The sequence below is a fragment of the Etheostoma cragini genome, chromosome 1 (genome assembly GCF_013103735.1).
Source record: "Etheostoma cragini isolate CJK2018 chromosome 1, CSU_Ecrag_1.0, whole genome shotgun sequence".
Taxonomy (NCBI): Eukaryota; Metazoa; Chordata; class Actinopteri; order Perciformes; family Percidae; genus Etheostoma; species Etheostoma cragini.
In genome coordinates, this window is record NC_048407.1 from 10,997,691 (window position 1) to 11,016,022 (window position 18,332).

General features: G+C 39.5%; 1 protein-coding gene across 6 annotated transcripts in view; it reads left to right on the forward strand.

Moving 5' to 3' along the window:
- glceb (glucuronic acid epimerase b) overlaps positions 1–18,332 on the forward strand; it is a 47,342-nt gene that overhangs the window by 17,292 nt on the left and 11,718 nt on the right. For 3 of the 6 annotated variants that reach the window (XM_034881001.1, XM_034880968.1, XM_034880981.1), the window contains 2 exons: positions 5,022–5,140; positions 14,578–15,102. In XM_034881001.1, coding sequence (XP_034736892.1) covers positions 14,586–15,102 — 517 coding nt within the window. In that variant the 5' untranslated portion in view covers positions 5,022–5,140; positions 14,578–14,585. Of the gene's footprint in view, positions 1–2,873; positions 2,878–5,021; positions 5,141–14,572; positions 15,103–18,332 lie in introns of all 6 variants that reach the window. The other 3 variants (XM_034880985.1, XM_034880994.1, XM_034880977.1) reach the window with 3 other exon arrangements.

Genomic DNA, 18,332 nt, shown 5'->3' on the forward strand with positions numbered 1-18,332 from the left:
TATTATGTTTATAATAATATTGGAGGGAAAGTCAAACAGCTTGGACGGGGATGTTGTTTAGCTTTTCACAAGTTTAGTCAGCTGGCTAATACTACTCCAACATTTGCTAATGTTAGCACAACTGCGTTAGCCTAGCGTGGTAGGTAATTATTACGATTGCCTTCAGAGTTTCCTTTATCTGTGTCCATGTTGTCAACGTAAGAACTGTGGCATTGGAGAAGGTGTAAATCTCGCGCCAGGCCATATCCATATCTGCAGCACGTCTCCATGGTAAACAGCTTCTGGCATGTTAGATCAAGGTAGTTAAGAGAAGTCTGCAATTCACCAATAATTGGTGGCATTAGCCTCTATATATGCTAGTGGGTGCACCAACCTCCTAGGGGCTGAAAACAGGTGCCCTTAAATTGCCTGCCTCATACTTCCCTGCTGGAGTACCGCGTGCAGAGGGAACACCCCTTTTGTGGTCAAACAAAGAAAAATTATTTTTGGTGCCTGGAATGTGCGCACTCTGATGGACAGCGCCTCCAGTTACAGAGCTGAAGGATGAACTGCCATCATTGCCAGAGAACTGCCAAGGAGGAGGATTGATTAGAAGCAGTATCGGGGGAAGACTGAACCTTGACAGCCTGAATGAAACCACCCCCCAGCAACTACTTCAGGACTCTCTTGAGGAAAGTCTTCAGCAAGAATATCCTGACAACGTCAAAGAACACTGGGGCCTTCTCAAATACACCATCCATGACTCATGCTAATCCACCCTTGGTTATCAGTCCTGGAAACATCTGGACTGGTTCGATGAAAATGACACATAGATAGAAGAACTAATCTCCATAAAACAAAAATCCTTCAGAGTGTGGCAAAATTATGTAACATGTGAGGCCGAAAGGGCAGCACACTCTAGAGCCAAGGCTGACATTCGGAGGTTGATGAGGGAGCTCAAGAACAATTGGTGGAGAGAAAAGGCTCTAGAACTACAGAGACTGGCAGATTCAGGTGATATCAGAGGCTTTTTCAATGCCGGTAAGGCTGTCTATGACCCTAGCCACCGCAGCTAAATTCCCTGCAATCAAAAGATGGACAGACTCTCTTAAAAGACAATGACTCCATCAACGCACATTGGAAGGACCACTTTCAGGAACCAGACATTGGCGATCATATCCCGCAGAGTCCCATCAGAGAAGACATGGGGGAACTTCTACCCTAACTGAGGTCCACAACCACAACAAGGACCATGGCTCTGGCACCTCATCCACCATCTACTATGCAAGATCTGGGAAAGGGAAAGAGCTCCCCTCAGAGCTCTGGGAGGCCCAGTTTTTTACCATATTCAAGAAAGGGGACAAGGCTGAATTTGGAAACTACAGGGGCATCTTGGTCTTGTTAACAACAGGTGAAGTCCTTGCTTGTGTCCTCGCCAACCGCCTGCTACCACTATCTGAGGAGGCACTCCCTGAATTACAGTGTGTGGCTTTCGTCCATTCAGGGGAAGAACTGACATGATCTTTTCTGATTGCTAGCTACAACAAAAGTGTCGGGAACAAGGACTGCCTCTGTACTAGACCTTTATAGACTTGACAAAGGCCTTTGACTCCGTGGATCGGCAGGCATTGTGGAGCATACCATCCAGGTATGGATGTCATGACAAATACATCTGTGTACTGAGGCTACAGGATGACGGCATGTCAGCCACAGTGCTCAGCGAATGTGGCTCTGAACCTGGGCAACTTACTGTAGATACTGGCGTCAAACGGGGATGTATCATTGCACCCCCCACCTTTTTTATTTGCCATCTTCATTGCAGTGAAACTCCACCTCACTGACCAAGAGTTGCCACAGTGGTCCCAATACTTACAGGACGATGCCAGGCTCTTTTACCTGAACAGGTTCAAAGCCAAGAGCAAAGTCAAGAATACCACTGTCGGGGAGCTGCAATACTCCGATGATAACGCCATTGCTGCACACTCCCCTGAAGACCTCCAGGGCATCCCAAGGCATACAGAGCCCAGGTGTTGGCCTTAAACATCAAGAAAACTCAGGTTCTGTATCACCTGCAAATTTATCCAAAAAATTGAATCATCACTCAAACAGTATTAACTAAAATAGAAATGTTTAACCTTCATGAAGTCAGGATGCTTTGCTGGACTGTCTTATATGACTTGTTAAGAAACTAAAATGTCATAATTTCTTCTGATGTAACAGAACAATAAAACACTTAGGGTAAAACTGTTACACATTTAATCTGGAAACAAAAGTGGTCTGAGAACCACAATTTGGCAACTCAAGGTTTTCTTTCTGCATGTCTTTGCTTTAAGAAAGGCTACTAAAGAGAAAATCCTAATTGAGAATTCTAATGGCATATCCACGCTTGCAGACTCAGCTCCTGCAACATTTTGTGTGTTAAGTGAAAAGCAGATACCACAGATTGTGTAATGGTCCTTTTGGTTTAACACAGAATATATGGTATTTTGAATGGCCACAAAACCGGTATGTATAGACCATTGTGTTATTCTTGACTATCTGCTTTTGGCTTCTGTATAAGTAGATGCCTGCGCAGCCTCTCAACTGAGATGCTTCTTTAAGCAAGAAAACACTATATCCAGATGTTCAGCGAGAAGAGATATCTAGAATGAAATGTTGCCTAGAAAATGCATTGATGGCAGGAATGGTGCAGGATAAGCTCCAGGAATAATAAGTTGCGCTAGGCTGACGTTGACTCTCATTTTCTACTTCTCACCATCTGCCTGCAGCACACCTGCCTCAAAAAAGCAGCAGTACGCCCATACAGTACTCAGGGAATATTGATTAAGACTGCTGACATTTCTACTTCCTTTTCACTCTGTCTGGGTACAGCCTGTGCCATCTTTCACAGGAAGGCAGGTTACACAAACGCCCGCATCCTCCCTTTGTGCCATCGGAGCATAATTATGTCAGAAAGATTGAATGTAATTTGTTTCTTAGACCTTAAATAATTTGCTTCTCTAGCCAGTGTTGTGGTACAGTAAGTCTGATAACAGACAAAAGGCTGAAAAACCGATCTCTCTGCATCTAATGTAGCACACCAGCTGTAGTGTGGTAATGGTGGTGTTTTGTTTCTAGCCACAGGCACTCTGCAATATTTACTGTCACATTCTTAAGGTCTGGCTTTAACCTGTAGTTGAGAAAGAATGATAACAGCAAAAATGTGTATCTAAATTAAGTTTCACGCTTTGACTTCTGTAACTTATTCTTAATTGGATTGCATTCTTTTGTAAGATATTAATGTCATATTTTTGGCCTTCTGTCTGTCAGCTATGCAATAACAGAGGGAGCTCAGCTGGTTTTATTTCTACAATATCGAATTTAAGTGCTTTGTCAATGAGCACATTTCATAAAAAGATCAATATTCTCTTTGATATGGAGATTTAGCACCTTCTTTAGTTTTAATAGTCTGTTTCAACAGGGGCTAGAAATACATTGGTGAGATTAATTGCATTGTAAAGTATCCATGTCACTCTCAGCGCATTTGCACAGATAGATTGGTTGTACATTAATGACCCTGCTGTCAGAAAGCCTATAAATTCATCATGGCTGCAATTACAATTATGTATTTGTTTCCCTCGTTTAAATTTATAGTGTCAGAATCTGTGGAGCATTGATTTAAGGTTATAATTGCCTACAATGAAAAAGAATTGCAACAGTTGATAATTGATAGATAATATAATTATAATATAATAGATAATAATTTCCCTCAAACGTTTGTATTGAAAGCTGCTTAGTGTGCAGGAGCAATCACTAATAAATGTGAAGAATGTGGAGCCTGCATAGACTAAGATGTTCAGATTACTGAAGAAGTCATTCTTCTGCATAATTATCTAATCATATTTAAATTTGTCAGCCATGTGAATATTTAACATGTTGGAGACCGGCGACCTGGCCATTGTTTCTAACTTTCCCTCAATGCAACGTCACTCTCCACTGTGATTCGACCCAGAATAGCAATAAGCAAACATTTGAAATTGATGGAAATGAATGTGGTTAAGTAACAAATGTTAGGTTGGTGGAAACTTTGGTTTGGTTGGACGTAAAGAGCAACACAGGCCTATAGGGAAGGGGTTCCCAACCTGTGAGTCAGGTGGACCAACAGAGGAAGTCACAAGATGAATCTAGGAGTCATAAATTGGAGTCAAAAATAATAAAATACAAAATTCCGCTACGTTATCTTTTTTGTTGTTGTAAAATACAGTACAGTGTACCTCTTAAAATGACTCTAACAAAACAATCAGAGAAGGGAAAAAGACTAATATTCATCTCATTGACATGCAGCTAGTGACAAGGGGGCACAAGTAGAGCTGGGTGATATATCAATGTTGTATTGATATCACAATATGAGACTAGATATTGTCTTAGATTTTGGATAAATTGTTATATCATAATATGGTAAGTGTTGTCTTTACCTGATTTTAAAGGCTTTATTACAGTAAAGTGATCTCCTTTTCTGAACTTACCAGATGGTTCATGCTATTCTATTATTTACCTTTACCCACTAAGTCATTTCCGGAGAATATTTATCAAAAATGTCACTGTGTAATTAACATTTTGTTGAAGCACCAAAGTAAACACTGCAATATCGACATTGAGGTATATGGTTAACAATATCATGATATTTGATTTTCTTTATGTCGTCCAGCCCTAGGCACAAGTAGATATGGCTTTGAATTAAGGATCAAGAGTTTAAAAAAGAACCAATGTTCTAAGGGCTGCTATCCGGGGCTTTGGGTCTTGTTTAATGGCAAGCGATAAGACTTGAGTAATCTCATCAAGTTATATCAAAGTTTAAAGGCTACTTTATACATAACACATTGTTCACGAAGAGAGAAAAAAAGGCATGAATTGAAACAGCATGAATCAAACCAATGAACGACAATACCTAGAAATATGTTTTTTGTGCCTATAGGTTCTTAATCAGGCCTTTTTTTTAAATATATACGCTCATACTTTAAGCAACAATGATGGAATTCCACTTTCTGCTCTGTCATGTATAGATGCTGAGGGAACTGAAAGCAGAAAATACCTGAGGAGCTGCGGAAAGACGGTGGTGAATGTCGACAGGATGTCCAGCCAGTGGGCCGTTTCTTTGTGAATGGATTAGAGGTCAGTTTCAGTATCATTTCAGTCCTCCAGTCAGGGCAAAATACATTGGTACATGCCCCAATTGGTATACACAGAATATATATTTATGCTAGGGCTGCACAATATGAGGAAAATATGCGATAACGTTGAATATTGTGATAACGAGATTGCATGGAGATTACTACGATAAACGGTTGTTAAAGTGTACTCGGCTCTGCCTTTCCACGGCTTACAGTATCCTGATGAAATGAAACAAATTGCCTGTTGAATTTAAAACAAATGAAAGTAAATTATTTTCAACATTATTTAGTTGAACAAATTGAACATTGAATTGAATATGAAAGGCACTACTAAAAAAAAAAAAAAAAACTAAAAAAACCACACTGACACGTACATTGTAAAGGTATACCAGTTTTCTATTGGTATTTTCTTTAGAAAACAAAAAATCTCTTTTGCAATATGTTGCTGCCTTTCACAACGTCTTTATTTCGGAAGTTCAGATCCAGTGAAAATAAAAATGACAATAAAAAACATATACTTTGGAGCCCTAATTTATAAAGTTATATATTTAGATGACAGTTAGCATTGAAGGTCCCATTGCATGGTGCTCTTTGGATGCTTTTATATAGACCTTAGTGGTCCCCTAATACTTAGACCTTAGTGGTCCCTTAATACTGTATCTGAAGTCTCTTTTATATAGACCTTAGTGGTCCCTAATACTGTATCTGAAGTCTCTTTTATATAGACCTTAGTGGTCCCCTAATACTGTATCTGAAGTCTCTTTTATATAGATTTTAGTGGTCCCCTAATACTGTATCTGAAGTCTCTTTTATATAGACCTTAGTGATCCCCTAATACTGTATCTGAAGTCTCTTTTATTTAGGCCTAAGTGGTCTCCTAATACTGTATCTGAAAGTGTCCTTCCCCAAATTCAGCCATGGTGCAGAACGACAGCCAATAGAGCCAGTCCTACAATCAGCGTTCCTTAGTATGTGCCATATCTGAGTGTGTAGCTTTTGAGGAGGATGGGGGGGCAGGGTGGAGAGGGGTGGGGGGTACGTGGCCTTGGCCAACTGTCACTTTGCTCGTTTGACAGCCATGATGTGTCTCTGTCTCTCTCTCTCTCTCTCTCTCTCCCTCTCTTTCATGGGTGGGCCAAATTCTCTGGGCGGGCAAAGCAGAGCAAAGGGGAGGTAAGATCGGCCCATCTGAGCTTTCATTTTCTCAAAGCAGAGGAAGAGGCACCCGCCTCATACAACACTTATAGTTATAGAGTTATAATCTCTGGATAATGGTAGACCACGGCTGATGTTTGAGAGCGCTATGTCACATGGTCAGTGGGCTGTAATCATTTGTGTATTTTGAAATCATTAACAATCCTAGTGAACGTACTTTAGACCAAGAAAACAAGTTCAATACTTGTTTTCATGGTAACAATGTCAATACATATTGCACAACTCATTGTACAATTTGTTTGATAGTCAAGTTATAAGAAGTCACTTTATTGTTTCAGTTATGGAATGCTATTGTTCAATACAAAAGAGTTAAGGATGGCGTTTAGCCAGTTGCACAACTTGGCTTATTTGTTAGTTGTTTGGTAAACACTAAGCTCACAGGGACAAATTAAGAGGGGCGGGTCAATGCAGAAAGGAAATAAAGATAATTGTGTAAGTTGATTCTAGTTAGAAGGAACTGTTCTGGTGCTTTTGTGTAATAGTACTCCAAAGGGTTGGGCTTCATGTCTACTTAATTAACTGACATAAACATGAGATGCACTGTCATTAGAAACCAATAATATCATATATCACAAGATCATGTTGCCCATGCCTAAAAACAATAGGGACTATTTAGAAATTGGGGACAATCAAACCCCCAAACCCACAATGGATGTACAGTGCTATTTCCTCTCCAACTTCTGGAGATGGCACCGTTTGTATTCTTGTTGCATTCTTGATTTTTTTTTTTTTTTTTCTTAGTTTATGCGTACTTTTCTAGATTTAAATTTTATTTATGTTGTAGGACAAGGCAGCTGGCATGACCTGCCTCTAAAACGATGCGGAAGGTCTTGTTTACATTAAATACATTTCCTCTCTTGTCTCCTCTCCATTTGATTAAGCGTTTGCTTAATCCCTCAGTAGGCCTCAGCTTTAAGCTTGTTGGTAATGACCTGCTTAATCCTTCTACTAGAGATAAAACGCACAAGCGCATTAATTTTAAAGCAGTTTACTCACTTCTAGGCTGCATCTAAAGGAAGCTTTTATCATTGAGCAGTGATGCAACTTTATTTGTTGCTCTGTTGTGTTGGTGAAGGTTAGCTGAGCATCTGCGTCTCTTTTAAGCGATGCATGAAGAAAGGTCGCCGTACCTTCCTTGTAGGTCTGGAGTAACAGAGGTTCTGGTCTTTAGTGTGTATTTTACAGATTCATGATGGATCATACTCGAAACCAATTGTTTCACTCTGAATATTTAATAAATGATTAATCCTTTAAGTTATTTTTTAAGCAAACATTCTCTGGTTCCAGTTTCAGTTGTAAGGATTTACTGGTTATTTTTGTCATATGGTATGGTAAACTGAACGTGTTTAGGTCTGTCGGGCAGTATAACAAGTCATTTGTAGACGTGATGTTGGGCTTTAGCAAATTATGCTTTTTAGGGCTGCAATTAAAGTTTTTTTCCAGAGTCGAGTCATCTGTTGAATATATTTTCTCGATATTGTTTGGTCTATAAATGTCCAAAAATGGTGAAAAATGTTGATCAGTGTTTATCAAAAGCAGAAGATGATGTCCTATTATGTCTTTTTTTTTTCACAATTCAAAGATATTCAGTTAACTGTCACAGAGGAGAGAATAAACTAGAATTTATTCACATTTAAGATTTTTTAACTTTTGTCTTGAACCATTGACTCATACCAACTAATTGATTAATTGATTACACTTTGCAGCTCTAGTGATTTTCTCTATTTTTTGTCATTATCTAGACCAAACAAATCAACTACTGTAGAAGATATTCTGAAGATTTGGTTATTATGAAACTAATTGTCTGTTGCAGCATTGGTGTCTTTAGATCCTCCGTTCCGTGAACATGCGGACCTCTCTGCTTGCCGTGGCTGCAGCTCTGTGGTTTCAGTCAGAGAGAAGGCCTGAAGACAGTTGTAACTGCAGACACTGCACAGCATTTATAAAATAACAATGGTTAACTTGCTGTGGCTACTAAGTTTACTTTACAGACAAGCAAGCAATTCACCTTGACTTATTGCCATATTACACAATCACAAGAGACGTAAAGGCAAATAATAGAATAGTTACAACAGTCTGGTATGTTCAGAAAATGACCTCACTTTTGTTGTAATGCAGCCTTTAAAACCATGAAAAGACACCAGTTATGCCATAATATGATATTATGATATCCAAAATCGGAGACGATATCTAGTGTCATATCACGATATCAATATATTGCCCAGCTCTAGGGATAAATATGCAATGCTATTTTTCCCCTGTCAGTTGTTGCCTTGAATTCACCTCTATGCTTACACAATATCATAATCAGGCTCGCAACAGACACCCAAAATATATATATATATATATATATATATATATATACACACATACACACATACACACACACACACACACACACACACACTATCCATCTTATCTCTACTGGGGATAACATATCTCCCAGCTTTAGTAGCATGAGCTGATCATTTACAGACAGTCTAAAATACCCTACCTTACTTCACCCGTTGAGGAGAGCGGTGAAAATGTCAGGAGTTTAGTTAGGGCTACAACACCTGCCTCTCACGCATACACCGGGCTTCTGCTCCAATAGCTCCCCAAGGGTGGCTCACGAGTACTCTGCTTTTATTGCTGTGATGATTTTTTTACACCAGAGGACAGCAGGAGAAGAAAAACAACTCCAATCACCCATCCCTATGCCCACTGCTGCTGCAGTTTCATCGTGTTGTAAATGTTGCACATTCTGCACTGGGGACCAGGACAGAGATTAGCAGCTGGTTTTACTCAAAGTGCATTCAACTAAGTCTCAGTGTGTTTTTTGCTGACATTTGATTTCATGAAAACACAGCCATTTCTCATCATTAAAAAGACCACTGTAGTATTAGTTGACTGCTAGAATCTCTCCAGCTTTGTTATTAGGGATTTCGGTGGATCCAAATATTTGCATTTGTTGACTTTGTCTGTCAGAATTAATACTTGTAGTTTAAAGCCAGGGGCTCACTTGCTGCGTTTTGTGAAGCAACCATGGGTGCACCCAGAGATCCCTCATATGTTAAGTACATCGCAGCTCAAAAAGCAAATGCTCACAATCAAAGTCTCAAGCCTTTGCTGATCTGCAGAAGCAGCAAAAAAGCTAGACATGCGAGCACCCTGGGAATTCACGACTGTGAAGTTGCTCATCCTTTTATCAGTGAAGCAGATGTTTGCCCAAACATCTACAGTGTAGAACTGTCCTCATCAGGACTCACCAGCCTGAGACCATTAAGCTCAGGTGGGATTTACCAGCAGATTGTAAATGTTAACATACTATACTGAATGTCAAACTATTGTCATTTTTGATAAATCTGATGCTTATTTTCTCAATTGATGAATTGTTCGGTCATCATGGACCCCAGAGCTACTGTAATGTTGCAACAATTACACGTCTTATGGTTTGTGACACAGTTGGTGAAATATTGATGTTTGGGTGCACAAGGGGAACTGGATTAGATTCAGTAAAATAAAAAAAATAGAAAATGCCAAAGCTTTCCTTCATACCTTTCTCTGGCTTGCATGGTTTGGTTATTCAGGTGTCCACAAAGAAAGATTCCATCATATGAAAATCTAAAGACTCAACGAGTCACTTGCTGCTATTTCAGGCTTTCAGTTTTTTGGAGGCGGGACACTGGAAAAGCTATTTTTGTTTTACAGTGGGTTTTTTTCTTAAAGTGTCAAGCATAGAAAACTTTTGTCCTAAACCGTTATTGTCTTCATACTGCTGTCCAGGTACATCTGTATTTTATATGTTATGTCACTGTAGTTTTCCTTCCAGAGGGATTATGTCTATACAACACTTTCTGAGTTGAGCTGATAACAAGTGGATTACACAAAGCTCTGTGCATATCTTTTAAGCAAGCCCTGATACCTAAACAATAAAACAAAAATGATGCGAGTTACTGTTCCAAAGCTTTTTCTGATACTCCACCACTATGGTTAATGTCTGAAAACAACTTGAAGGTGGCCTTGGTTAGGGAAAGATTGCCTTTTATGGTAAAAACATAAATAAAGTGGGCAATGGTTCAGAAAGCAGGTTTAGGGAAAACTTGAGTGTTTTCACCCTGAGATGAGGGGAGCTGTGGGTGTTCTGTTGTAGAGAGGGAGGTTAATCGAACCTGAGAGAGAGGGGTAAGAGAGATAACTTAACCTCGGATCCAGTTACTATGGTAACTGAGCCTGTGAACCTAACCTGGTCGGGTGCAGGGTTTCTACTCTCAATCTCCTTCCTCTGACACAGCGCTCTTTCTTTTCCTCATTCATTCATTCATTCTGAAACAGATGCATTTGAGCGCTGTTTGGTATCTGCATGAATAAAAAAACAGGTTTGGTTTAATAACTCTGTTAGGAAGAATAAACATTTTCCTCAAACATAGCATGTCCTTTTTTTTTTTTATGAAGAAGCTGTATTACTTTACAGTGAGTAAATCATGCGTCGGGAGATGATATTGAGGCCTCGACTATAGAAGGATTTTAATTTCAAGATAACTACCTTTTTGAGTGGTATCGTTTTTCTTCATTCCCTCAGATATGTAGCCTACATAACCTTTTTTGTCTTCTATAATGTCACCCATTGACAACTATGTTTTTTTTTGTTTTTTGCAAACCGTTTCAAACATTGATGAGGGGGGACATATTAGTAATGCCACATGCAGAGCCATCAGAAAAGTGTGTATCGCTCTGAAAAATTTTTTAAACTTAAAGGGCCATCAAAAAAGGAGTTCCACAGGATTCCAGGTAAATGATGTAAAAACCCTTTTTGAAATAAATGATTATAAAATATAATTCTGTTAATGATATGGTGCTGCAGCCCCAGCATGGGATTAGCAGGCCTAGGACTTCGAAATGAAATGGATTATAGATTCAAAAGCATTCCACCAGTTATCACCAGGACACATTATACTTGTCATTAAATAGGAAATTTATACACTATATTTGAATTTACGGATTGACTCAAGCAGCAAGTTTCTCCAAAGCCAATTATCGCTCTTTGGCAGCAACAGCTGTGTTGCTTTATTTATTTTTTTGAAACAAAATATATGTTCAGACTCGCTGTATGTGAGCATGAGAATTTCCCATTCCAAAGGAGTAAAGGATGCCGACTGATTTGTTTGTGTTCGTTGCCATGGTGAATCGTAGTATTGTGGCTCCATTCATGCTGCCTTTTGTAGTGGTGGAGCACGCACTTAACTCTGAGTCAACCTACTCTGTTATTTGAACCAACTAAAATCAGTTGTTCTGGAACTGTAAACTCAGTTTCCCATCTAAATCAACTCCGAGTTCAGGGTTAGTTTGTTAAACCCCGGGCCCCAGAAGACAAACTGCAGGCTGCAGTGTTGTATACATACCAGTTGTACTCTCAACTATTCACTCTGACCTCCACCTGCGCTTTTGAATAAACAACCCACAAACTGTTGTTTTTCTTCTAATAGATGTAAATGAATTTGGGTCAAAAATGCACCAGAGACAATGCAGCTACTGTCTGAGCAACTAGCTAAATGCTGTCTTATAATTAACTCATGCAAAAGCAGCAGATGGGATTTACACAGTTATGAGGAGCATAACTGAATTATTGTTGTCAACTTAGTTAATAGGACATAAAAAACAGGCATTCTGAAAAAAGACCTGCATTAAAACAACGCACTGTCCTGTGTTGGTGGGGGGGGGTTGTCTATTGGAGGTTGCACTGTTTAAGTTTGAGTAAAAGATGAAGGCATTTTAAGATTTAGCAGATGCCAAAGCAGTTCACATTCAGTAAAAGTTATAATGGCAGCAATTTTGTCATTCATCGCAACAATCGCAAGGTAACCAACACTGTATTCCAGTGACAAAGTAGTCCACCAGGAAGGTACACTTGCTCATATTTGATTGGTTTAACACAGCGTCCTGCCATGTGACATTGCGTTGGGATGCAGCAAATTTCAATCCAGGTTTGACTTTCTTGCTGGATGATTCTGCATTGTTTTGCCACCTCTCCCCAGGGCTTTGTTAGCGTGTAACATTCACAATGAATAGCATCCTATCGCTGTCCCAGCCTTCAAGTCCATATTTTTTTGTATGGACTCTGTTATGTTCCAGACTCAATACACTTACCGCCTGCTTTCAGTGCTCTCCTGGAATCGGTATTACAGTACGTTTCCCCCCAGAAACGGGAACAAATCTAACATGGATTGAGTTAAAATGGAAAAGCAACAGAATAAATGAAGCACTGACCCAGGTTTAGAATGCATTTTACTCACTGATGGAGAGCCCGTTTTCAAGAATACATGTCATGTCACTACCTTGCTGTTCCCACAGCAGATTAGCCTTTTAGTTTTTGCTTACTGTTGCGTGTCAGTTTTGTTCAGGGAATGGGACATGGCTTAGACGAATCGTCTCGTGGTCAGCGCGAGCCATTAGGATACTCGCCATGCTGCAGGGCTTGAGCCCATGTCTATCCACCTTGAGCCTGAGCTCAACAGCAGCAACGAATCACTATATATATTTTTTTTAAAAACGAACCTTATTTATAGTTACTCGGGTCCTCTCCTTTGCATTTTTAGCATTGTCGGAGCTCCTGTCCGCCCATCGTCAATGACTTAAGGACGGTCTCCGCAGAGGTCCGGCTGACTGAAACACATCCGCAAAATGTTTTAAACTACAGCTTATAAGGAAGGAAATAGTTACTTTTTCTACGTCTCTTTTTTTTCCTCTTTCTTGTGGAACAAACATGATTTAGTTGTGCATTTTGTTCTGCGCCTATTTGAGTGGACACATCTCAACCCCTTTATTATACAAACAAAGCCTCAATTCAGTGTTTGGCTTTTATCATTTTAAAAGCCTTGATTTAGGGGGAGGCTATTCTTCTTCTTCCTCCACAACTTTCACTCCCTCAACATTTTCTTGTTTAAGCACTCTGGAAGTCCTCTTTCCTATTTAGTAAGAGTCACCTAAGCAATTTAACTTTTTCCTCTGTCATCAGAGGACCGGCCTCTGTTGTCAACGTATAGTGATTTTTTTTTTTTTTTTAAGCCATGAGCTGTAATTAGTGGGGAGGAGGAGACCTCAGTATGCATCATTGATTTTTCACTGGCTTGGTGAAAATGCCAGAGAAACACAGAGGACATGAAAACATGGATCCTGATTGATCGGTGTGTGTGTCTGTGTGTGTCTGTGTCTGTGTGTGTGATTGAGATGGACATCTCTTTTTCAAGAGATACCTGAAGTCAAGTTATTGCTTTACTTTTTATAACCACTACTAATATGAGGGAACAGACTTTTCCCTGATCTTAGATCTTGAAATTATTAAAGAAAAAAAAAAGAAGAAATTATTGTTTAAAAAAACAAAAAAAGTTATGTTGTTACATACAGTCATACAGTCATCTTTCTCCAGCAAGCCAATTTTGTTTTATTTTTTTTGAAACGTCATGTACACCAGAATCCTGGTATCAGTAACAGAGGTAGGGGATGAAAGATTTTTCCAGGAAGAATTCTCCTGGAGAAAGCTAATGCCTTGTTCCTGTATACAGGGTTCACATGACAAAGACTTCAAACAGGGCCCGCTCTAATAGAAATGCTGCAGGATTAAAGGAAAAACCCTTACACATAGCAATGCATTCTTGTTTCCAAATGTACTTATTAAAAAGTCTAAAGGTCTAGGGAAGTCTGTTTCCACTGCTAAACATTTGACTATGTGTGAACTTCAGACCAACTGTTGCTGAAAGAACAAACTGCACTGTATACACACACACACACACACACACACACACACACACACACACACACACACACCATGTCCATCTCACTGCACCGTAAGTGTCTGACCAAGTGTTCTGACAAAAAAAAAATAGCTTGTGACGTCATGGCTCCAAGTCAGGAGTAGAGGAGAAATGTGATTACTCATCTGCTGCATCCAAAGGCAGGTTTTACAGTTACCCTTTCTCTTTTATGCATGTAAAACGCTCACCCTTATTGTGGAAGGTGAATTAGATGTTATGTACCGACGTTACGTCACTACATGTAAATTTGCACCTTTTCCACATTACCCCTTGCTGTCTAATAATGGTGATTAAGTGCCATATCCTGAGAGTGTTTTGATGGTTTAATGCTTTAAAAAATATACAAGGCTGTAAGGCCCAAGTGCTGAGAGTTGTAGATTCTCAACAAATGGTCGATCGTACATGCTTCTAATCAAGTCTTGTGTTTGTGTCATGCAGGCCAGTTGTGACCATGCGCTGCTTGGCTGCTCGTGTCAACTACAAGACCCTCATTGTTATCTGTGCCCTCTTTACACTCATCACTGTGCTGCTGTGGAACCGCTGCTCCAGTGACACCTCCCTACGCTTCCTTCCCCGCGCTGCCTTGGTAGCTCCAAGTCCCAAGGTGGGGGATGCTAGCATCAGCAGCCAGCAACACCCTCCACAACCTCCAGAGCCCCCGCCTGTTGTTGGGGTTGTTGCAGGGATCAAGTATGAAGAAATTGACTGCCTGATCAATGATGAGTCTACAATCAAAGGCCGGCAGGAGGGCGGCGAGATATACCTGCCCTTCAGCTGGATGGAGAAATACTTTGAAGTGTACGGCAAAGTGGTGCAGTACGACGGCTACGATCGGTTTGAGTTCCAGCACAGCTATTCAAAGGTTTACGCACAGCGTGAGCCCTACCACCCCAATGGAGTCTTCATGTCATTTGAGGGATACAATGTGGAGGTCCGCGACCGTGTCAAGTGTATAAGTGGAGTGGAAGGTAAGACCTTTTTTTTTTAATTTATGTATATCACGAGGATGAGGAGAAGGGAGAGGGGGGGGCTGTCGGGGCGGTGTCAGTGTGCAGACATTTTTTCCTATAATTACACAAGATACAGGAGCATAAAATAACATGCATATACAGTCAATTTACGAAAAACATGGAAAACATTTATTAGGTACAGTGGCTTGCATAAGTCTACACACCCATGCCAAAGTTGACTAAAATGTTGAATAAAAAACATTTTGTAAATTGATCTTAATGCCTTAATTAAAAAAAATAGGAAAGTCCTACCTTTTAAGGACACCAATTCTTTGTGAATGAATAATGTGTTGTAAATAAATAAATGTTCTTCCTTTTAAATTCAGGGGGTATAAGTATGCAAACCCCTATGTTAAATTCACATAGAGGCAGGCACATTTTTATTTTTAAAGGCCAGTAATTTCATGGATCAGGATACTATGCATCCTGATAAAGTTCCCTTGGCCTTTGGAATTAAAACAGCCCCCCCCACACACATCCATCACATACCCTTCACCATACATAGAGATAGGCATGGGGAACTTTCCCTAAAATCATCTATCAGGGCAAATCAAATCAGCTATTAAGCTTACTGTAATAACACCATGCCAATCTATATGTATGGTGAAGGGTATGTGAGGATAGGGGGGGGGGGCTATTTTAATTCCAAAGGCCAAGGGAACTTTATCAGGATGCGTAGTATCCTAGAACCATGAAATTACTGGCCTTTAAAAATAAAATGTGCCTGCCTCTATGTGAATTTAACATAGGGGTGTGTATACTTATACCCCCTAAATTTTAAGGAAGAATATTTATTTATTTACAATACATTATTCATTCAAACAGAACATTAGAATACTTGTTCAATTTCCAAAAGATCGTTTTTTGCATGGGTCTGTAAACTAATACAAGCCACTGTATATTTCACATTACAGTTTGGATTTACTTATCAATGGTACTTCCCTTTCATGGTGCCCAAAGCTACCCACCAGTGTATTTGATTTTAAACTTTGATTCTTTTTAGGTGTTTAATAAACTCTTTGTCAAAGACAAATATATGATTTGCTTAATGAGGTTTATTCCAGAAAAGGGATGCATCGTAAATGATCTTGTTTGATCTGTGAGGAAGTGAATCAAGTCTTGATTAAAAAAATAGATCAGATTTCAAAAGCAGCAAATCAATCTCTTCCACCCATTTCCACACACTATTAGCCTTTCTAAAACCCAATCAAATGTGATTTGTGTGAAGTCAATATAAAAATGTATCTTTTCTTCACTTAGTCAGAGTCAGCACGTTGTATAGATATTGTGTTAAGTGAGTGTATCCCTCCCTGTTCCTTCACACTTTGAGACCATCCTCAAAGTTGTTTTCTCTTCAAGGTTCCTTTTTAAATAATTACCAGGAAGGATCAATAGCTCATTTTAAAAGGCTATTAGTTCAAACCACCTTGTCATCAATATAGTTCCATGCCCCGCTCGCTTGAAGAAGTGACCCTGTATAAATTACAAAATAGATATTCATTATTAATCTTTTAATTGGCAGTGTCAACTGGCAATGAAGGCTGACTCTTTCTTTCAGGCCAGAAAGTGGTACTTAAACATATTGTGAAGACTACGGGCAACCACCAAGTTAGAGCTGTCAATCTTCTTCTAAAATATCGTTTGAATTCCATTTGTTATTTTGTTTTAATATTTGAATATTAAATGTTCAAATGCAGCTATTATTATGGCATTTTTCCATTAGATGGTACCTGCTCGATTCAACCCGGCCGCAGTGCCCCGTCCTCCTGTTTCCTTTGCAGATTAAGCACCCCCTCATGCAGGAGGCGAGCGTGGTCGGTCGCCATAGCTCCGGCGCAGGAAACTGCCGTTACACACAGAACGTTGAAGGTGTGTTGTTTTTGATTCTCGGAAGACAAATTTAGTTTCAAAAGAAGCAGGAGGCAGCAAAAAAAAAGAACTATTTAAAAATGTCTGGTTTGTTCAGGACACCCCCGTCCGTCGCACAGTGATTAGTGAGGATTCTCTCCAACTAATCAGCAGTCTGCAGCTTTTCACATCACCTTTGGGTACTGCCTCAGCTCGCTTGGAACCTCAACGGAGGCAATACTAGAAAAATTATAAGTTCCAGGTACTTTTTTTCATAATGGAAAACCAAAAAAGGCGAGTAGAAGCGAGTAAGCAGGTGCCATGTAACAGAAAAACACCATAATATGTACTAAACTACTCAGGCTTATGCATTATCTTATATAGCTTATGGTGTCAATGCCACCATAAGCATGTGGTTGTTTTTACATGTTCTGTTCACTAGAGTGACTTCTAACTTTAGCCTGGCATTGAAGAGGACATATGTCATGGCGCATTGTATGCAATTTTGTTTACATTAATTTTTCCACCACAAGCACACAGCAACAAACACAAATAAGCAGAAAACTCTGTAATGAAACATTCTCTAACAAGTGTAGTGAAGCGTCTCTGTTGTAAAGGCTAACGGTGCTCGGTTAGCACTATGACATCATGTTAGAAAGCACAGCCAAAACAATTTGTCATTAACTAAGTAACAAACGATGCTATCAACATTGATAACTAAGACAAACTGTGCTGTCACTTCTGTTTTAGTGTTTTATAAGCAACCCGTTTACTGCAGATTATCACATTACTGAGAATACAGCTATTAGATTGTAATATATGAAGTCGAAGCTAACTCTGACAGCTGTAGGACAGCTAACATATAAACTTTGTCTTTCTTCATGAAACTCCCAGCTAAGCTAACGTTACTATAACTCGCGACGCAGTTAGGAAACACGAACGGACTAACTAATGTTAACAGAAGCATTTTGTCCAGTTGCAGCCCGTTGGCTAATTAGCTAAGTTGCTAAGGGTCTCCGTTCTCAGTCTAGCACCAGCTACAATGAAGAGGGAGAGATGAAGAGACGTCTACAGTCTTAAATGAAGCTTGACTGTGTAAGACATATTTTTATCAGTTTATTTTCCAATTTATAGGTATGTAGATCTTTTAAAATACATGTTTATGTTGACAAGTAGGTTATGTATGTTTGCCCTCTTTTACATATTTACTGTACATGGTGACACAAATCTGCCTTTCTGTTCATTACAAAAACATATATAGTTCTATAGTATCTATATCTCAAAAATCTGCAAGACTTTTTTTTGTAAATCTGCTTTGCACTCTTTCAGAGGCGGTTATA